We start from the raw sequence: 22,430 nt of genomic DNA, 5'->3' as shown, positions 1-22,430 counted from the left end.
GGTAGGTACCTGGATGCGTTTACGTGATATTTACATCAACTTAATATTATTTTGCATGCTCACAACAAATGTATGCTGGAGCAATCTCTGCCCAGACCAGACTGAATAACAATTTGTCTCTGTTATTGCCTAACATGCCTATTCTAACAGTATTAACACCTACCTAGTTGTAGACAAAAGACATTAAACACTATCTAGATTTCTACATCAAAGAAGAACCTAAAGGGCATCGAACGAATGATAAAATACGGGAATTAAGAGAGAAGGAGAGGGAGAGAGAGAGGAATTAAGAAGAAGGAGAGGGAGAGAGAAAGAGGAAGAGGGAGAGAGAGAACGAGGTAGAGGTAGAGAAAGAGAGAGAGGGGATTATGAGGTATAGGACAGACAGAGGAAACATTAAGAAGCAAAGGAGGTAATAGATTGAAACGAAGAAGGGGTAATGGGAGAGAGAAGGAGAGTAGAGGAGAAGGAGGGGATAAAAAGAGGAGAGATTACATAGGTATAAAGGAGAAAGAGGGGAAGGAAAAGTCAGAGTTAGAATTTGACCTCCTTATTCCTCTCCCTCCCTCTCCTCCCTTTCCCCTTCCACTCCTTCTCTCTCACTCACTCTTTCAAACTCTATATCCCTTCTCTCTCTCTCTCTCTGTAATCGTACAAGGTCTTGTCATTAATAAATTGTCCACACAGAATCTCAGATTGTCTTTAGAAATTCCAAGTGTTTAAAATCTTAATAGGAATGCCTAGAATGCCTTTGAATTGTAATCTAGTAATATGGAGAAAGAGAGAGGGGGAGATATAGAGTGGGAGGGAGGGAGAGAGAGATAGAGAAGAGAGAGAGAGAAAGGTAGGAAATGTTCAAGGAGGAAAGAGATGGGAGGAATAGAAAAGGACTCTAATACCTTCTGTTAACAGTCTAAAGGGATTATAAAGGTGGGAAAATGAAAATGTCCCTTTAGTGGGTAATACATTCCCCAAAGTATGTGGTGTAGGGTGTAGCGTTGAAATCTGTTAACAGTCTAAAGGGATTATAAAGGTGGGAAAATGAAAATGTCCCTTTAGTGGGTAATACATTCCCCAAAGTATGTGGTGTAGCGTTGAAGGAGGTGGATTTCTGTGATTTATGACATGCTTTGGTTTTTGAGTAGATGTGAAACATCTCACATCTACCATTTGGAATTGGAATCTATGGTGGCGGTCCATTTAAGTCGTTTTTATCATAAATTAAGCATAAATGCTTGTCATAAACGTCATACCTCAATCAGGTTATAAACTACTATAAATTTTATGCCTTCACTTCGATTTGAAGACCTTACTAATCTCCAGATCCGAAACCTCCTGTGGAACGAATCATATTACGTGAAATAATCACAGTTGTTCAAACTGTGATTACTTCACGTTACCAATTAATGTCTTTTGTATCTCGCAGTAGGGATCAACTTACAAATAGGCATTTTTGCTATTTTCTCCAAATGCCCTCCTTTCAAATATTTCCAATAAGGCATTTAACGCCAGTTGTCCCTAATATTCTTGTTTCTTCAGATTGAAAATGAGGTAGGTACTATTTTTATCCTGCTTATGAGATTAAATATTTTTATACCTCATTGAATTGAATTTTCCAGCAAATAAATTTAGCGATACCACTAGGCATTGGCGACCTTTTGCAGAGTCTACAAAATCGTGCTTATTTATTTAATTATCCATCGATGTACACAGGATTTGAGATTTCAAATAAAAAAAAAGAGATTTTATTTTAGATAATACACTTTTTTTTGTAACAAATAAAAAGGAAATGCTCCCAGCATTTTTTTATTTATTTAATTTCCACAAAGGAAAAAGAGGAGAAATTTTGTCACAGAGTCCTTAATATTTTCTCATCTCTTTCATCTAAAATACTCAACTCTCTTTCCTTCTCCCTTTTCTCTCTCTCTCTTCCTTCTCCCCCTTCTCTCTCTCTTTCCTTCTCCCTTTTCTCTCTCTATCTTCCTTCCTCCTTCCCTTTTTCTCTTCCTGTTTCTTATTCGTTTCCTCCTCCGCAGAGATGTTTACCCATCTCCTTTACATTATTATTATATTCGTCTCTTTTTTTCTCTCATTCCAAATCTATTTTTTGACATTGTGGGGGTTTTGCTGTCTCTTATACTGTCGCTCATATTATTGCCGCTACTAACAATATTGGGGTTCAAGGACCCTGGAAGCCCCCTCTCGAGACGCGAGACTGTCAATGGGTCCTTATACTCCCCCTTATCCTTTTTTGGTCCCTTATTGAATGACCGAAGTGAATCCTAAGAATCATGTACTTCGAGCTACTTTTCAGTCTCATTCTGGGAGTATAAACTGCGTATATTTTATTCTATTTTACAACAGATCAGCTATAATCCTGCAGTTACACACATAGATTCTGGAATAGGTTCGAATAATAATGAATCTCTATTCAGAAGAGTAAGCCTATAAAAAATAGGTTAATAAATAATTGATTGAGATCAACACTCAGTCGAATCGAAATTGCTGCCATTTATATCCGACACCACTTTGTCAATATTGTCTAAGTGCTTTTCACGGTTTCTCTCCAACCTCAGCCTAGTTTTTCTATTGCTCTTTCCCTCTCTCTCTCTCTCTCTCCCTCTCCCCCCCTCTCTCTCGCTCTATCCCTTCCAGCTCTTCCTATCATTCCCTCTCCCTTCCGCCTGTGTCTACTAGAAGCTTTTATTCCTCACTCCACATTTATTTTATTTTTTGCCTGCGAATAGATTGTTTGGAGAGGGATGGATTTTTTAATGGAAAATATGGGTCAGGTTGAAGAATCTAGTTTTATGGCGTCAAAGGAGCCTCCAGTTGAATCCCATTACATGGCACTATTTTAATGCATGTTAACAAGCTGCTAAAAATCTGCCCATAGTTTCAGATTCAGACCCCATTATAAATATTTTCTAACATATTCCATCCAGTCTCGTAACGACCTAACTTTTGCAGAATTTTTTCTTCCGTATTAGGTATTATACTTTGAAAAGTTTAAGAGCTTGATAGCACATAGGGGAAAGCGGGGATGAATGGGTAAGAAAAATCTGCAGAAAAGTGGCGGACTGAAAAATCAATGAGAGATGAGATTTTTTTTTTTTTAAATTAGGTATACCTATTATGGGAAAGAAGGGTAACAATGTAGTAGAGATATATAAATTTGTTTAAAGCAATCTTTTACAAAAATTTACCTCGAAATAACGCTAATACTAAATTAATATTTATCTAATTTAGAGGTGCCCCAAAACGAAGTAGTCCACTTTTCATATCCACTAATTTTCATCCATAATAGTAATACCTACTTCTTTCAGAAGCAGTTATCTACTTTTTGAAAGTATAAATTCTAAATCTCCCACTGATTTGCCAAGATTACATATTATTATGCTCGAGAATTTTTCAATATTCAGAAGAGAGCAGAAGGCAATTCAAAACTTTTTCACAAATCGTTTCAAATGTCAAGCAGCGAGTGTAAATATGGTTTAAGATGTTGGCAATATGCCTAAAAGTACCTTGAAATTTTTTTCCCTCCTAAAAAGTAATAATAAATAATACAAGAAATAATTTCTAAATCTTCTTAGCCTTTTTTTCTGTAAGACTTTCTTTTTACTTCACCCCTTGCTGGAAAATTGCTGTTAAAACATCGTTTACATTAGGCAGAAAAAGCTGCAACTAAAACAAATTGCTGAGTTGTGCCCCAACTGGTGATTTACATTGAAATTTTAATTTTTGTTGTTGCCAAATTTGGGTTCAAACTGTTGCCAAGCCTATACCGTAGATGAAAATAGACCTCAGCTTTTTTTCCGAAGCTTTGAATTCATAGAATCAGGGCCTATGAATCCTCATTCCTTGCATTTATTCGAAAAACAGGCCACATGTTCTAATTATCAGTTTCATTATAACAATTACACAATAGGAATCTCCTCCTCCTCCCCCCCCCTTCTCCTTATATATTCATTAAATTTATTTTAGGAAGACGAATTCCTGGACTTCCGGATACCCCAAGGCACAGAATCTCAGGAAACGCTTCGCCCCAAGGGGGATTTTCTTCTCATTTATTTTATCCGACCTTGCTTTTCCTCCTTCCTCTACTAAATTTCCTCATCTATCTTCTACTCCTCTTTCTTCTCATCGCACGTCTATTTTCTAATAAATTATTACTGTGAATGAGATTCATATTAGACACCCAAAATAGATAATTGATGCTTTTCTTATTTTACGTATATGACTAGGGTTATTAGGGATTTTCCGGACCCGACTCGAGTTTCGCTTCGCGAGTAGCCTTTTTCAAGATGACTGAACTTGGTTTGTTTTTGTTGTTTGTGTGGGTGTTGAACACTATGGACTGTGATCTTGAAATAGCGTGATTTATGACATGCTTTGGTTTTTGAGTAGATGTGAAACATCTCACATCTACCATTTGGAATTGGAATCTATGGTGGCGGTCCATTCAAGGCGTTTTTATCATAAATTAAGCATAAATGCTTGTCATAAACGTCATACCTCAATCAGGTTATAAACTACCTACTATAAATTTTATGCCTTCACTTCGATTTAAAGACCTTACTAATCTCCAGATCCGAAATACCCTGTGGAACAAATAATCACAGTTGTTCAAACTGTGATTACCTACTTCACGTTTGTTTTAATCTTGCATTCTTCCATCATCGGTTTATAAAATGGACACGGAAAAAGTATGTATTAATATCCCTCTTAATGACAGGTAGGTACTTAAGATAAAGTTCACGAGGAATTAGAACTAATAAGTTTACTTACAAGTTACAACTTAAAACTAATATTTCTCATTAAACTTCATATTGGCACTAAAAGTCACGATTTATTGCAACAAAATATAAAAAGCTCATTACTAGAAACCTGTAAAAGTCAAAGTTTCGACGTAAAACCTGTCTGCTTAAGCAAGGTGACACAAAAAACTTGTTGCAAAGATGAAAAAAGTTTTGATAAAGAAAACTTGAAGACTTCTTGACCTTATTGATCCTGGATTATTGAATGAACGAAGAGAGTTCTTCCTTTTGATTTTGGATTATGCTTTTGAATTGTGATTATTTTTCATTTAGTTTATCTGTAAGTTTATTTGTTTATTTTGTTCTTTGTTTCATTTTAATTGGTAATGCGGTTCGCCCAATTTTGATGAAAACATGTCACATCCACCAATTTGGCACATATTTTACGATCATTTTGGTCTTCAGATTGCGGACGAATAACCAAAAACAGCATGTTATCATGACAGTACTGGTTATCGTAATAACCTCTTATTATTACTGTGTTACTGACGTGAAATTTTCATAATCAGTGGATGTGCTAAGTTCACTGTGAAACTGGTTTTTGAAATTGGTGGATGTGCTTTGTTCACAGTGAATTTGGTATTTGAAATTGGTGGATGTGTCATATTCACCAAGAGTGTTGGTGGATGTGCAAACACCACTTTATTGTAAATTTTTCTTGGAATATTTTATTTTATAAAGATAAATTGTTACCTAATATTTATTGAACAAGTATCTAATTATTATTATTACGTTTTACTGGTTTTTCTTGTTGTGATAAGGTGTTTTTAATTTCCATTTTCACCGATGCAATGCAAGTCTATTAGAAATTCACGGTATTATTTCGTATTTATTTAACCTCCTTACAAAACTGATCATTATAATAATTAGATACAAAATTATTCGAAAAACTGTGCAGCAACTTTTAATATTTCGCAGTTTTCCATTCAAGAGATGGTTGCTGGTTCTCGGAAATTGATGCCTGATGTATGTACTCGTACAAGGCTGATGTATTGACTTGCATGTAGCATAGAACTTGCACAATGCACACTAATGCGTTTGCATTTCAAAACCTTTTTCAAAATTTACATAGAAAAGGGGCTTATACGGGGCCTCCAAGGTCTATTTAGGCCCCAAATCTAAAGAGCATGTATGTACTCGTACAAGGCTGATGTATTGACTTGCATGTAGCATAGAACTTGCACAATGCACACTAATGCGTTTGCATTTCAAAACTTTTTTCAAATTTTACATAGAGGGGCTTATACGGGGCCTCCAAGGTCTATTTAGGCCCCAAATCTAAAGAGCAAATTCCATTTTTTAATAACTACCTATTTCTGCAAATTTTCATCGAAATTGGACAAAAGGGGCTTTACTCCTCAGACCAACCCTTTACAGGATACAAGTCTTATGAAATAACACCCGTACATAACGAAATAAAAACAAAGGATCCCGGAAAACGGTACAAAAGCAACGCGTGGGAAGAACGGGAAACAAAATTTTCCCAGTTTGAAAACTCGCGCGCGCGGGACGGGAAATTCTCACGCTCTCATTTGCATATAATTAGTGGATCGTTTTTATTATTATTTTTTTTTTTAGTAAGTTTTCTTGAACTTCCCTTCCAGTGTAACAAAGGGGAATTTTTACGTAACGGACGATGCGATGAGGGAACCTGATATTAGTTTTTTTTTTTATGTAACTTAATGCCTAGAATATCCTATTTTTTCTGTTTTTTGACTGAAAATTTGTTTACCTCGTTGTGGTATTTTATTTCGTGTTCTTATCTGAGCAAAAAAGAGACAGAAACAAGCCCACACTCCTTTTTGCTAGGAAAAATACATAACCTACCAGATCTTAGGTTAAAGTTGAACTTTTAAAGAGAAGGTAAGTTAGCTAGAAAACACTTTTCCAACTCCCACCTACAAATTTGTCGGTTTCCGATACCAATACCAAATGGCCACCTGGTACGGAAGACGGGTTCGGTTTTGTTCTAAAATTGTTAAATAATTATTCTTGCGTTTTTCTATTTTTTGTTCTTCAAATTTATTTTGTTTAACTTTTGTGTTTTTTAAACCCCAGCTTCAGGAATAAGAAATAAAAACTTTTCTCTCTCTCTCTCTCTCTCTCTCTCTCTCTCTCTCTTTCTTTCTTGTATAAAAAAAGAACTAAAAAGCAAACAAAGAACGTTATTTGCATTTAAATACGCCATGAATCATTTTCTTTTTTTTTAAGAAACAATTTATGAAAAATGAGATCTTGTGTTCAAAAAATATTATAAATAGAGTAGGTACTTAATACTTTGTACAGGTTTATCATCAATTTGTTGTTTCCCTGTCAAATATTGTGTTAGATTTTATTGAAATGTTCTCTCTTTTTGCATGCCAATGTTTGTTTTTCTTTTTACCAATTAATGTCTTTTGTATCTCGCAGTAGGGATCAACTGACAAATAGGCATTTTTGCTATTTTCTCCAAATGCCCTCCTTTCAAATATTTTCAATAAGGCATTTAACGCCAGTTGTCCCTAATATTCTTGTTTCTTCAGATTGAAAATGAGGTAGGTAGGTACTATTTTTATCCTGCTTATGAGATTAAATATTTTTATACCCCATTGAATTGAATTTTCCAGCAAATAAATTTAGCGATGCCACTAGGCATAGGTTTCTTCTTTTGTGTGCCGCGTGGGATCATTATTTTTTGACAAGGGATTTCTCCCTCTTCTCTTTCTCCCTTTTTCACTATTTTTCCCTCCCTTTGGATTTCTTTCTTATCTCTCCTCCATTTTCATCTCCTCCTTAGCCTTTTTTTTTCTGTAAGACTTTCTTTTTACTTCACCCCTTGCTGGAAAATTGCTGTTAAAACATCGTTTACATTAGGCAGAAAAATCTGCAAAATAAAACAAAGTGCTGAGTTGTGCCCCAACTGGTGATTTACATTGAAATTTTAATTTTCTTGTTGCCAAATTTGGGTTCAAACTGTTGCCAAGCCTATACCGTATATGAAAATAGACCTCATCCTTTTTTCCGAAGCTTTGAATTCATAGAATCAGGGCCTATGAATCCTCATTCCTTGTATTTATTCGTGAAACAGGCCACATGTTCTAATTATCAGTTTCATTATAACAAATACATAATAGGAATCTCCTCCTCCCCCTTCTCCTCTTCCTTCTCCTTAATATCTATTCTTTAAATTTATTTTAGGAAGACGAATTCCTGGACTTCCGGACACCCCAAGGCACAGAATCTCAGGAAACGCTTCGCCCCAAGGGGGATTTTCTTCCCATTTATTTTATCCGACCTTGCTTTTCCTCCTTCCTCTACTAAATTTCCTCATCCATCTTCTACTCCTCTTTCTTCTCATCGCACGTCTATTTTCTAATAAATTATTACTGTGAATGAGATTCATATTAGACACCTAAAATAGATAATTGATGCTTTTCTTATTTTATATGACTAGGGTTATTAGGGATTTTCCGGACCCGACTCGAGTTTCGCTTCGCGAGTAGCCTTTTTCAAGATAACTGAACTTGGTTTGGTTTTGTTGTTTGTGTGGGTGTTGAACACTATGGACTGTGATCTTGAATTAGATGTTCAGTAGCACAGACCAAAGATGGAAGAGTGCCTATTACCATTTAGCAGCAGGACTGAAATAAAAACAGTTCACTCAAGGCTTTCGATAAGTTTACTCAAGATTTTTAAAGTCAATGCTTTCAATAAGTTTACTCAAGATTTTTTCGCAATAAGTTTACTCAAGATGTCTCAGAATAATTTCACTCAAGACATCTTCCAATAAGTTCACTTACATCTGACAGTAGATTTCTCAAAACTTTCCGCAGTAAGTTTTCTCAAGACTTCTGACAATAGATTTCTCAGAGCTTCAAGACACAAATTGGAAGTGTCAATGTACTTGCCACCAACATGACTCTCCATGTATCACAAATAATACCCTTATATTTTCTTCTTTTGTGTGCCGCGTGGGATCATTATTTTTTGACAAGGGATTTCTCCCTCTTCTCTTTCTCCCTTTTTCACTATTTTTCCCTTCCTTTGGATTTCTTTCTCATCTCTCCTCGATTTTCATCTCCTCCTCCTCCTCCTCCTCCTCCTCCTCAAACCTATTCTTCTGATGTCAATTTCACATCACTCACTGACTAGGCCAGCAGGAGGTGATGTTTTCTGTCAGAACGGATAGAGGAAAAGCAGAAAAGTCAAAAACCGCCGCTTGAGATTCTGAAGAATGTAATCAACTCTGAATGTCAATTTCACATCACTCACTGACTAGGCCAGCAGGAGGTGATGTTTTCTGTCAGAACGGATAGAGGAAAAGCAGAAAAGTCAAAACGACTTGAGATTCTGAAGAATCTAATCAACTCTGCAGTGGTTGATGATGTCGATTTAAGTGCTGATTGAGAGATGTTTTTAAATCAAGATGGGTGACGTTTGAAAAGCCTGACGTATGATGGTTGGTGACGGCAATTTATCTGTTATTGACGCCCGTGACGCGGCAAGAAAGGGGAAAACGAGGTTAAAAAATATTTTGATAGATTTCTCAGAAATGAAAAACCTTTAATAAAAGGAAAAGTCAAACTGTACTGATTTATAAATCACCTGAGGATCATCTCATAGAGAACAATATTTTCCCGAACAACATTTCTCAGAAATTTGATACTTTGTCGAAAGGTTTCGACTGTTTCGAATATCCCCCCCACCCCTCACACATTCCTTGAACGTGAAAAAAGATATACGATTACTAGCGGAGTTGTTTATCGGAAAAGTGACTTGAAAATACATGAAAACGAAAAAAGAAGACCTGAAATGCGATATCCTAATTTTTCTTGGGAAAATTTCATAATTCAATTTCGCCCGAAGTCGGATAATTAACCTGGTTTCAAAAAATCCTGAAATCAGGAAAATATTCGTACGTGATTTTAAAGTTGTGGTTAGATACAAAAGTGGGATGTTGATGGGGCTTTAGTAGAATGAGGATTCGAAAGATCCACATAGGAGAAAGAGTGTACCCACTAGCTGAATTAAAATGGACCTGGAGGCCAAAAGCTACAGAGTTCAAGCTTGATCCCCTGTTCAAGCTTGCCCAATCATCTTTTCTTCTTTGGTAACAAGAGGTGCCATAATCCAAAAATCTGATTCGATCAGCAACAGTAAATTGCAAACTTTGCTCTTTCACCTTTTGTTAAATAGGATTTTTTCACAAAATTTCATCCCAAATTTTCACTGAATATTACAAAGAAATAGCCAAATATTACATATAGATTTAGATGAGTATGATTTTTATTTTTGGAACCTATTCAATATTACATGTTTGAAAGTTCTTTGACACCATAATAAGAAATACACAAACCTCTGCATAGGAAATATGAATCTTTCACCTTTTGTTAAATAGGATTTTTTCACAAAATTTCATCCCAAATTTTCACTGAATATTACAAAGAAATAGCCAAATATTACAAATAGATTTAGATGAGTAGGTATGATTTTTATTTTTGGAACCTATTCAATATTAACATGTTTGAAAGTTCTTTGACACGATAATAAGAAATGCACAAACCTCTGCATAGGAAATATGAAGAATTCCTCGGGACAAAACAACAAGAATATGAAGACAAAGACATAAATTTGGAAATGAAATACTGTCTCTTTTACTCCTTCTTCCTATTATTTACACTAAATCTTTTTCGATATCATATTTCCCCGAGTATCATCTTCACAGAGTTTCGTTATAACAAGACATTCATAACGTTATAACGAGACAACGGAGTACGCGATATAACGTGATCTATGATGCCCATAAAACCCTTCTCTAGGGGCCCCTGCGAACATCTTAGAGAACCCAGGTTCATAAATATCCAACAGGAAACGGCCTGACTAGGTAGAAATTGAGAGGGGTTATCCAAGAAGACCCCGACGAAAACCAAGTTTCGAGTAAAACATCTCTGAAGAGTCCGATTTCCATTGACACCAAGCCAGGATAAAGGGATATTTTAGTCCCTGTGAAGATAGGTGATTAAAATAAAATGTTCTAACCTACTCTATCTTGATTAGCTATACATACATAATATTGTTTTTGCAACTGATTCTTAACAAAATATTCCGCATTAGAAAATCCATTTTACAGAAAAATGACATGTGGGTCCTTCTTGCATAAAAATCTTTCGATTGCAGAAAGAACAAAAGCCATTCTGAAAAGCCCGTAACACATTTCACCTTACAAGTGTAAACAGTTCTCTCGGACTTTTTTACTTTTTAAAAAGGATTATTTATAGACAGACATTTTCCTTCTTTCGTTTCCTGAGAAAATGATTCCCAAGGCGCTGTATGCTTGGGCCCAGGAAGGAGAGCGTTATAGCTCATCTTATTATTATTTTAAATAAGAATTTACGCTTATTCAAATTTAGTAGACGATGGAATAATAAAAAAGTGAGTACTGCGCGAACTGCAGCGTCTCAAACAAAGAGATGTAAAGAAGTTTCCCAAGGCTCTTATAATGTAAAAGCACGAATATTAGTGAGAATTATTTGCATTCAACAATTTCCAAGCTGCCGAGGAGAGGAGAATGTTAATTGAATTTTCCCGTTTCATTTGGGCGGAGGAGTAAAACGTACCTAAGCTTTTATGGCCGGGTCTATAGTCAGTTATTATTAGCTCATGTAAAAATAGGTCTTGAAGTTAACTAGGTTGGTTTAAGATAAAACGACACTATCTCGAACTGCTACCTAGGTATCTTAATATATTTCCACCGAACTGAGGAAAAGTGTTCGTAACATTTTCTTCATAATCAGTCCAAGCTTGAAAAATCCATTGTCATGTTGTACCACCCCCAAGATTGTAGAGCTGTATTTTTTTAAACAAATAAAAGATTGATTTTATTTGTTTTTATTTGGTTTTTCTATTCACTTTATTTGTGTCATAAAAAAATGCAAAAAGGAGCTTACGACTAAATAGAAGCGAATACAATAGTCCGTCCCTTATACCTTTTTATTACTATTGTAATAATAAAGGGAGGACGGACTAAAAAGTGAGTACTGCGCGAACTTTTTTTTTTTTTTTTTTTCTCTACACTAGGTACAACATTATTATAGGTACCTATAATTTAACTAATCCATATTAGACATCTTAATTATAGGCAAGTTAAGTTATAAGACACTATAACCGTTATTCATGATCAGAATTCAATTATACTTTTAAACGTTTTAACTACTCTTTCTCGAAATTCATCTTACTCTTAGACTCTTTCAAAATGAGGAAGAAGAAGAAGAAGAAGAAGAAGAAGAAAGAAAGGAAAAAACCTTACTATAGGTATAGGTAACTAACAATGCATTGGTGTAATTTTCAAGTAGCAGGTAGCGCTAACTGCTCTTAGTAGCAGTTAACATTACAATAACTGCTTCTTTCCTACCTTTTGGCAATTAATCACCCACCATAGTTTGTCTACTTTCCTACTTATTGACAAACAAAATGGCGATCCATTTGCGGTGGGAAAAATGAAGCGAAAATATTTTCCACACTTTGCAGGAACCGTGGAATGGGGGAGGAAGAGGGAGGAGGGGGAGGGAGGAATGGGCGGGGGGAACGGATTTCTGGCAAATATTGGAAAAGTAGTTAAGTATAAGTAGAAGTATTGGTAATTCCTCGTGGAAATTGTCTTGACAGCTTGGGGGATTTATTTGCGTCTCGAAATGTTTAAGCAAATAAACGCGGCCGGGAGTAGAGAGAGAAATCGAGGAAGAGTGGGAGGTAGGAGAAGAAAGAAGTAAAAGAGAGGAGAAAGAGAAGAGGAAGGGGAGGAAGAGAGAGGGAGAGAGAGACAGAAAAAGAAATTGAAGAAGAGGGGAGGTAGGAGAAAGAAAGAGGTAAAGAGAGAGGGAGGGATGAGAAGAGAAGGAGAGGAATATGGAGAGAAGAAGAGAAATAGAGAGAGAGAGAGAGAGAGAGAGAGAGAGGAAGAGAGACGAAGAAAGAAATGGAGAAAGAGAGGGAGGTAGGAGAAAGAAAGAGGTAACGAGAGAGGGAGGGAGAGGAAGACATGGAGAAGGAGAGAGAGAGAGAGAGAGAGAGAGAGAGAGAGAGAGAGAGATATGGAGAAGTTTTGTGGGTGAGGAAGAGAAGGAGAATTAGAGATTGAGGGAGAGTAGAGAAAGAGGAGAATTGTGGAAGAGAGATGGAGAGAGAAAAGATTAGAAGAAGAGAAAAGTAAAAAGAAGAAGAGAAGGAGAGCCACGATGAAAAATGACTTTGCACATTATAAGTTTTTCTTCTACAGAAATGCTATTTACTAGTAAATATCATCCTTCTCTACACGAATAAGTTTGTAAAAAGTAAAAAAAAAAAACTTTCTCAAGTAAAAATGTAAAACAAATGAAAACTGTTAGTTTTCCTCTTTCGCTCATCCTGCTAAAAAAAAGAGTGGTCTGGTAACGGTAGGTAGGATATTTCCACACGCTTGATCCCAAAAAAGAAAGGGGTTTTTTAAAAACCGCTTGGGAAGGAGAAAAAAAACAAGCTGGGGTCCGTCCCTCCGGGAATTTTTTAGCCCGTAGTTTATTCGATCATGGTTAAAGAATACCTTTGTACCTACCTAATTTGTTTAATATTCAGTTTATTATTATTCTTGATTTGATTTTTTTATTTTACTTTCATGTAATGATTTAAAATCAAGACTGGAGCCCGTTCTCCCTTTATTCCCAATATAATGTCACCCATCCATTTATTGGCCTTTCTCGGCGTAGCTTAACATAGGTAACGCTAAAACCGGTCTTAAATGATCGGCTGAAGTGTTATCTAAAACTTTCTCGCTTTGAGTTCATAGGTCGTCGCGACAAATTTCGAGATCAGAGCTCATTTGTGTGAGAAAATGTGAAAAAAATCCCCCAAAAACCAGTTTTTTTTGGATTTTTGGCTTTATGGTTTTCTGGACAAAATTTGCACCACCATTTTCGTGTTCCTGGTAAAACCTTTAATTTGATATATAGGTCGACCAGGTTTGGATAAGTCCTTCTATGGGGACAGACCGACCGACATACCACACACAGACGACACCGAAGCGAATACAATAGTCCGTCCCTTATACCTTTTTATTACTATTGTAATAATAAAGGAAGGACGGACTAAAAATGTTTTAGGATCCCCAAGGAATTTGATACCTAGAGTACGGCTGGTACCTTCAACTGTTTAAAACTCAAAGTTGTGTTCGCATTTTTAGCTCCTTTTTCTCATCCTTGGGTCTGAAATTCTGTAACGGCTCCGTTAGGAATATTATTCGTTTAAAACTCTTGTACGTGGGGCTACTCAGTCCTAGGTAAAAGTATGAAAGAAATAAAACGGTAGGTAGGTATTATCCAGTATTTGGAAACAACGCCAATTTTGATTCGTTTTCGTATATTGAGATACATTTCTTCGGTGTTGAACATTTTTTACCGAATTTCATCCAATTTAGACCCACCAATCACTTCGTTAGTTCAAGACGTCAAAAGAACTCTATTCATTACGTTATTGTGGTTATCTGTAATTTATAAATCGCTGAAAGAGAAGAAGGCATAGGAAGAAGGAGGAGAAGAAGGGTTAGGAAAGAATTAGAGTAGTAGTTAGAAGTTAGGAAGGATGAAGAATAGATGTTAACAAGGATAAAGAGGAAGGAAAGTGAGGAAGAAAGGAGAGCGTGAAGAGTGTATTTTTATTTCCTCAACATAAAATACAAGATACAGGGTAGTGTAGGGCGCCTTTGCCGAAGGGATTTATTCAAAACATAGCACATGGCATACACAGTCCAAATAGCAGGCGGTCATACAAATTTTACCTCCAACAAAATATTATCAAGTTGGTCAGTAATATCCTTAGTCCTCCGAGTACTCCACGGGTTAAGTTGGTCGGTAATATCCTTAGTCCTCCGAGTACTCAATGGGTTAAACGACGCCAATCCAAACGGAGAAATGTGGACGCAGAAATCTTTTGAATCAAGCTTTTATTTCCTTCCAATACGATGTTAGCTTTCAGGTTTTATAGAAAGGAGAGCAGGAGATAAGGGAGGTATTAGGGAGGGGAAATTTGTAACCGATGAGCTTTGCAAATAATGTTTTATTTTATTACCCCTCGATACTCAACGCTCAGAGATTTTCAAATCCTATTCCAATGCATTCGACTCTGGGGATAGGAAAAGGTGGATGGAGAATATGGAGATATATAGGAAGAGAAAAGGAAGAGAAAGAGGAGTAGAACAAGGGGGAAAATGAACAAGAGGAGGAGTAGAAGATGAGAGTGAAAGAGGAAAAGATGAAGGCTGATAAAGATAAAATTAGAGGAGGAGAGAGAGAGAGGGAGAGATGAAGGAGAAGTGAAGACGAAGAAGGAAGAGAGGATAAGGAGAGGAGCATAAAGAGTTGGAGATGAAGAATCTAATGAAACGGAGAAATGTGGACGCAGAAATCTTTTGAATCAAGCTTTTATTTCCTTCCAATACGATGTTAGCTTTCAGGTTTTATAGCCTATACTCCTATAGTATTATTTATAATCCAATCCTGAGGCTTAGGGCCGAGAGTAAAATTGCCAACATGAGCACAATGAATCAAAGAAATAAAGCTGGTTAATAGCACAAAAGTTAACTACCCATCAGTATTTGGATTTTATACTTACGAGTGAGGTAAGTACTTTTGGAATGGCAATGGAATTATTATTTTTATTTTTGTCGTCATGTAGGTATAGGTATCCAGAACTACCTGTTTGCCATTTTGAGAAAAAAAGATTCCATTCTATTCTATGTCCAATGGGGCAGTTGCAATTGGGAAAATATTATTAATAAAAGGTCGATTCCTACGTAAAAAGTTGTGAAAAATCCGAATCTGAGGTCAAAACTATTCAAAATTCTAATTGCTGTTCTATTGAAAAAGTTTAAAGAGCTGTGACGTCAGACTTCACGTCCGCTTGCGCACAAACAAACGAAGCGGGAGTCATGAATTATGACGTCATCGCCTACGGGAGCGTATGCCGTGACGTTAAACTTCCCGATTTACCGGTATTTTTTAAATCGATTTATCTCAGTATCTAGAAGTCGTAGAAGAAAAAGAAAAATTTCATTCTTCCTTATTTTTCCTGCTCTATGACTTTGAAACATCACCCAAGTAAGCGCAACTGATCTATTAGATGCTCAAAAAGAAATGCTCTACAGGGGTTTTACTCTCTCTTTGCCGATAAAATCTACCTACTCGACGTTAGTGGGAACCCAAAATCAGGATAAAATGGACAGCATTAAGCAGACAAGAACCATCCATAAGTTGAATAAATTGCCTTATATTTTTTTTTTCTGCTTGCTGTCCGAATACTTTGGTATCCCTTACCTGGTTGGGATTGAACCCACGCCCTCCTGATTACCTACGCCACCGAGCTACCTAATAGGTAATCGGTTTACTGCACTCCTTGCAGTAAGCATTGCACTCCACAATTTTCTCATCACTCAACAAAAGGTCAGGTGATCCTTTTGAGTTATAAGTACCTACCTAATAATACTTCTAACTTGAAAACATCTTATATGCTTTTTTCCCCTCAGAAAACATTTCCACTGAAATTACTCAAGTATAATACTTCTAACTTGAAAACATCTTATATGCTTTTTTCCCCTCAGAAAACATTTCCACTGAAATTACTCAAGTTCTCTCTCTCTCTCTGCACTGAGTATTAGTTCTGAATTCGGTGAATTCGCTTCTACATTATTTTTCATTGGTTCAGCTTATAGAGGTGTTACGTTTTGTTTTCTAGTTTTTCTCCTTGTTCCCTGATGAAAATCTCATTTCTCATTCTCTTCCTCCTGCTCCTCCTCCTTCCTCCTCCTCCTCCTTCTTCTTCTTCCTTCTCCTCCTTTTCTTTCACGTCCTCTTATCTCTTCCTCCTCCTTCTATTCTCCCACATCCTTCTCCACGTCTCCTTCTTTCTCCTCCTCTTCCTCCTACTCCTCCTCTTTATCCACTTCTCCTTAGTTCCTTCAATCTTCTCCTCCGAGAGGGGAGGGGTAGAGTTAGAAAGTAACCAACATCAACATTACGAAATGAGGGTGGTTACATCTATTGTGGGAATAAAAACAGAGGAGGGAATTATTATCCAGAGAGAAGAGATATAGCATGGACGGAGCTATAACGGGGCAGGGAAGGTAGGTTTTTCCATAATCCGCTCTCAGATTCTCTGACCGCTGCAAAACTTTTCCCCACATCCACACGCTTCCAACTTTTCTTACGTGTTCTTTCCCCGTTATTAATAATTTTCATTTTGAAAAGTTTCGAAACGAACACACATGAAATTGAAAGAAAAACACAAAAGAAAAATAGGGTAGCTCTTAACCCGGCTCCCGGCTTAGTGCGTGGGAAACTACCAGAAGTACATAAGTAGGTATTATAAAATATATTTATTGTTAAACGTAGAAACTATTACTTCAGATTATTTTATTTTATTTTATTACGTTAGATTGCTAATCTAGGACATCTAGGTCATAATTATGACAGGGAACACTTGCTGTTCAGCATTTAGTGAGATTTCCGGTTGGTTGGCTAGGCTATGTTCCTGAAAGCAACCACATATTTCACAAATATTTTGACGTCAAACTGACGTCACAGATACTATTAAATCGAACAACATTAAGCAGAAAAGAACCATCCATAAGGCAATTCCAATTGTGGATGGTTCTTTTCTGGTTAATCCATACTGCACAATGTACACCATTGGTCTTGCAATGTTTTTCCTAGGTTTTCCTCTATAGTAGGTAGGTATCTATTACGTCATACGGGGTACCTAATTTCTGCAAATCGACCCACGAAGAGGCAAGACATTTTTGAGAGGAAACGAGAAATTTCTCGTCTCCTCTCGAAATTTACGAGACGAAAAATCGATTTCCTTTCTAAAAACCCCCCTGGTAAATTTCGGTTTCTCTCTCTCTCAGGTCAAAAACTAACAATTGGTTTGTATCAGCAGGATGAGTTTTTCTTCTCCACTCATCTCTATCCTGTGCGATTCTCTTCATCTCATTCGGTCCACCTCGCCATAGGGTAAGTGTACCATTTATTCGCCCACCTAAAAAACGTACCATTTATTGGCCCACCTGTACCATACGCCACATAAGTCTGAACTGGACAAACTTTTTCAAGATCCAATTTCATCAAAAGAAAGGGCTTAAAGACTGCTATCGAACCAGTGGTATTTCTGAAGATGAAAATACGGTTTTGAAAAATTGAAAGTATTGAAATTTGTATGAGCGCCGTGTAACTATTGGAGTATGCAATGCGCAACATGAAAATTATTAGTGGAGAAATTCCAGGAATATTGTGAGGTTCATTTCCCGGAGTATTCCTGGATAGGTTGTCTTGGCCAGGAATGACTAGTGGTTAAGTGAATTTCTTCTTACTCAGACACCTTCTGGGGCAGTCGCGTACTGCTGGCTTTTCCCGGTCCCACCCTCTCGGGCTGGGTGAAATAATTGGTGTGTGAAGCTGTGAAGGCGTTAGGTCGTCACCGCCAATGGAGAAAATAAGAAAAGAAATCAGCATTGAGTTAAGAAATCATCGAGTTGAAAATTAAAGCTTACTTTGATCGCTCAGTAAAAATCAAAATAAAAGATCCAGAAAAACATTGACGGTGCGGGGAATTCAACGGTTATAAATAAATAAAAATAATAATAATAAATAAATAAATGTCTTTTCTTTGTGTTACTATATCACAACTTTGGTGCTCACTGCAGCATTGTAGGATTTTTCCAAATACATATATCGCAATAATCCAGCTCCCAATTACCTACCATGCTGGCACCGGTCGCTATGCGCATTTATACATAGCTACTCATTTTCCTCACGAGGCTGAGTGGGCCCCGTAACGGCCAGTCACGGAATCAAACATTTGCATTATACAAATTTCTTGACCCCGCCGGGAATCGAACACGGGTCTCCCGCGTGCAAAGAAGAGAAAAAGGAGGAGAGGGAGAGAGAGAGAGAGAGAGAGGGAGAGAGAGAGAGAGAGAGAGAGAGAGACAGAGAGATGAGATGAGCTCTACAGTAACAGTTTACTGTGAGAAGGAAAGTAAATAAGAATAGAAAGAGAAAAGAAGAAAAACATGATGAAAATATGATCAGAGATGGAAAAGAAGAGTAAAGAGAATAACAGTGAACGAAAAAGGGGAAGAGAAGAATCGAATCGAAGAAGAGAAGTAAAAGAAGATGATAAATGCTGGAAAGAAGGAAATTGGAGAAAGAATGTAAAGAGGATAAAGAGAAAAGAAGCACGGGCAAGGTCGAAGGATACAATGAAAAGGGAAGAGATAAGTTGGAACTGGGGGGAAAGAATTTAAAGAGGATAAAGGGAAGGGAAGTAAGAAGGATAGGAGGCAAGGAAATGGATAAAGGTACAGGGAGAAGAGAAAAAGGATCAAGGAAACGCTGATGACCTTGTTTTTAAATGGTTGAGGTTTATTTCTATTTCTTTAATTTCTTTTTTAAAGCTCCCCAACTTCAATCTCGTACGTTTTCTCGTTTCAGAGTCAATTGTTTTGGTTTAAAGTCTCCAGGAGGAGAAGAGGGAGGAGGGGAAAGAAAGAGAGAATGGGAGGGGAGAGAGAAGAAGAGGTAAACGGGATATGGAGAGAGAGTAAGAGGGAAGGAAAGAGAAAGTAATAGCTGGAAATAAATAAAACATACTTGAAAAAAAAAAAAACTTTAATGATGCTGTGAGCTTTCTGAGCTCTTCGGAACTGGGGGGTAGGATTTATTGAGCTTTAGGCTTAAGGTAGGTCCTAATCCTAATGCCCATACAGTTACAGATGGTTCTTTATTCTAAGGTAGAATAAGGATCAAGATTGAAGGTTAATGTAGAGTACGTGGGCAATTAAGAACATTTTGCACAAAAACCAGCCTTAGCTCGTAGCACAATAGAGGCTTGTGCTCCAGAGGTCCCGAGATCAATGAACAGTCAAATTTGTGGCTCTGAGCTTGGAATTTGGGGTGTACCCAGAAGAAGAAGCCCCGATAATTCGCCCCAATTCCTTGATGCAATAATAAATAATAGATGCATTACGAGTATCTGATGGAAAGTAAATACATAAAATGATGTAAAAAAGACCATTGTCAGTTAGTATAGTGGAAAGCGTAGAAAAAAACAAAGGTCTGGTTCGATTTCCGTGAACTTCATCACAGGCAAGGTTCGTTGTCAGAACAGCTTGCTTTCCCCTACCCAGTCCGTCTTTTCTCTTCGAAGGCCTCTGTTAACAGTTCTCTCTATCAAACTTTTTTTTTAAGAATAGAGCAAAATAAGAATGGGCGACAAAAGCTCTGTAAAGTCTGCAAAGTTACTGAACACGTCCCATTGCTGCGAAAGAAAACAAAAGAATCTTGATGTATAGAGCGACCAGCTTTCCACTTTCCACCTTCATTCACAAGTCTAAGCATGGATACGGTTCAGCTTTCGACGTTAGTGGGAACCCAAAATCAGGATAAAATGGACAGCATTAAGCAGACAAGAACCATCCATAAGTTGAATAAATTGCCTTATACTTGGATTTTTTTTCCGCTTGCTGTCCGAATACTTTAGTATCTCTTACTTGGTTGGGATTGAACCCACGCCCTCCTGATTACCTATACGCCACCGAGCTACCTAATATATTATATAATCGGTTTACTGCACTCCTTGCAGTAAGCATTGCACTCCACAATTTTCTCATCACTCAACAAAAGGTCAGGTGATCCTTTCAAGTTATAAGTACCTAATAATACTTCTAACTTAAAAAGATCTTATATGCTTTTTTTCCCCTCAGAAACCATTTCCACTAAAATTACTCAAGTTCTCTCTCTCTGCACTGAGTATTAGTTCAGAATTCGGTGAATTCGCTTCTACATTATTTTTCATCCAACAAGCATATCACTGTGGCCAAGTGGGTATCACACTAGGCTTGCACACCTGAGGTCCCAGTGAGTTCAAAGTTTTTTTTTTTTTTTTGGATCTGTGCTTGAAGTTTGGGGTGCACTCAGCCCCCTGAGGACAATTGAGTAACTTGGAAGTCAGTCAAAGCTACTCATGTATGAAGCATTAGATGTGGAATGGCAAGTTGTATCCTCTTCTCTTGTGTCCTCTCTGTTAATCCTACGTAAGACCATGGCCTGTAACAAAAAGAAATTCTGTTTAACATATAAAAGTAGGTACCTGCCTCTATATGTAAGAGTTCAAAGTTTTTTTTTTTTTTTGGATCTGTGCTTGAAGTTTGGGGTGCACTCAGCCTCCTGAGGACAATTGAGTAGCTTGGAAGTCAAAGCTACTCATGTATGAAGCATTAGATGTGGAATGGCAAGTTGTATCCTCTTCTCTTGTGTCCTCTCTGTTAATCCTATGTAAGACCATGGCCTGTAACAAAAAGAAATTCTGTTTAACATATAAAAGTAGGTACCTGCCTCTATATGTAAGGGGGGGACTAGTTGTTGTTGTTTTAGCAGCTTTAGCTTTTGCCTAATGGCAATAGCAGAATAAAGAAAAGATAATTTTTTGTATCTGCTATACATCGGGGTGATGGTCTCTAGCTCTAGCCATGTTAAATTAGCAGGCTTATCCTGAATTGCAGTCAACCATTGTGAAGACTTGTGCTTGGTCTTTAAAAGCAGAGAGAACCCTTTGAAAAACTGCCAGCTAGCGCTTTGCAAATAATGTTTTATTTTATTACCCCTCGATACTCAACGCTCAGAGATTTTCAAATCCTATTCCAATGCATTCGACTCTGGGGGATAGGAAAAGGTGGATGGAGATATATTATGGGAAGAGAAAGAGGAGTAGAACAAGGGGGAGAATGAACAAGAGGGGGAGTAGAAGATGAGAGTGAAAGAGGAAAAGATGACGAAGGCTGATAAAAATAAAATTAGAGGAGGAGAGAGAGAGAGGGAGAGATGAAGGAGAAGTGGAGACGAAGAAGGAAGAGAGGATAAGGAGAGGAGCATAAAGAGTTGGAGATGAAGAATCTAATGATGAGAGAGAGAGAGATGAAGGAGAAGTGGAGACGAAGAAGGAAGAGAGGATAAGGAGGGGAGCATAAAGAATTGGAGATGAAGAATGTAATGATGGAGAGAGAGAGAGAGATGAAGGAGAAGAGGAGACGAAGAAGGAAGAGAGGATAAGGAGAGGAGCATAAAGAATTGGAGATGAAGAACCTAATGATGGAGAGAGAGAGAGAGAGAGAGAGAAAAAGAGAGATAGAGAGAGAGAGATGAGCTCTACAGTAACAGTTTACTGTGAGAAGGAAAGTAAATAAGAATAGAAAGAGAAAAGAAGGAAAACATGATGAAAATATGATCAGAGATGGAAAAGAAGAGTAAAGAGAATAACAGTGAACGAAAAAGGGGAAGAGAAGAATCGAATCGAAGAAGAGAAGTAAAAGAAGATGATAAATGCTGGAAAGAAGGAAATTGGAGAAAGAATGTAAAGAGGATAAAGAGAAAAGAAGCACGGGCAAGGTCGAAGGATACAATGAAAAGGGAAGAGATAAGTTGGAACTGTGGTGAAAGAATTTAAAGAGGATAAAGGGAAGGGAAGTAAGAAGGATAGGAGGCAAGGAAATGGATAAAGGTACAGGGAGAAGAGAAAAAGGATCAAGGAAACGCTGATGACCTTGTTTTTAAA

The 22,430-nt window shown here is 37.1% G+C and overlaps 1 protein-coding gene and 1 long non-coding RNA gene across 2 annotated transcripts in view; one reads left to right on the top strand and one right to left on the bottom strand.

The window, feature by feature from the left end:
- The window catches only part of LOC103517372, a gene marked incomplete at its 3' end in the record, with an annotated part of 36,930 nt that extends 28,207 nt beyond the window's left edge, over window positions 1-8,723 (bottom strand). The window contains exons 1-2 of the mRNA XM_017447433.2: window positions 8,597-8,723; window positions 8,423-8,437 (exon numbers count right to left, since the gene is read on the bottom strand). Of these exons, the coding sequence (XP_017302922.2) occupies window positions 8,423-8,437; window positions 8,597-8,723 (142 nt within the window). The remainder of the gene's footprint in view (window positions 1-8,422; window positions 8,438-8,596) is intronic.
- Window positions 8,724-20,688: 11,965 nt separating this feature from the next.
- Window positions 20,689-21,446, top strand: LOC113470789. The gene is made up of 2 exons (XR_003393720.1): window positions 20,689-20,987; window positions 21,228-21,446. It is a non-coding gene; the product is annotated as an uncharacterized LOC113470789 (long non-coding RNA).
- Window positions 21,447-22,430: the final 984 nt, after the last annotated feature.

Source organism: Diaphorina citri, unplaced genomic scaffold (genome assembly GCF_000475195.1).
Source record: "Diaphorina citri unplaced genomic scaffold, Diaci psyllid genome assembly version 1.1 scaffold1825, whole genome shotgun sequence".
Classification (NCBI taxonomy): domain Eukaryota; kingdom Metazoa; phylum Arthropoda; class Insecta; order Hemiptera; family Psyllidae; genus Diaphorina; species Diaphorina citri.
The sequence above is the reverse complement of the archived record's forward strand: the minus strand, read 5'-3'. Positions and strand labels throughout refer to the sequence as shown.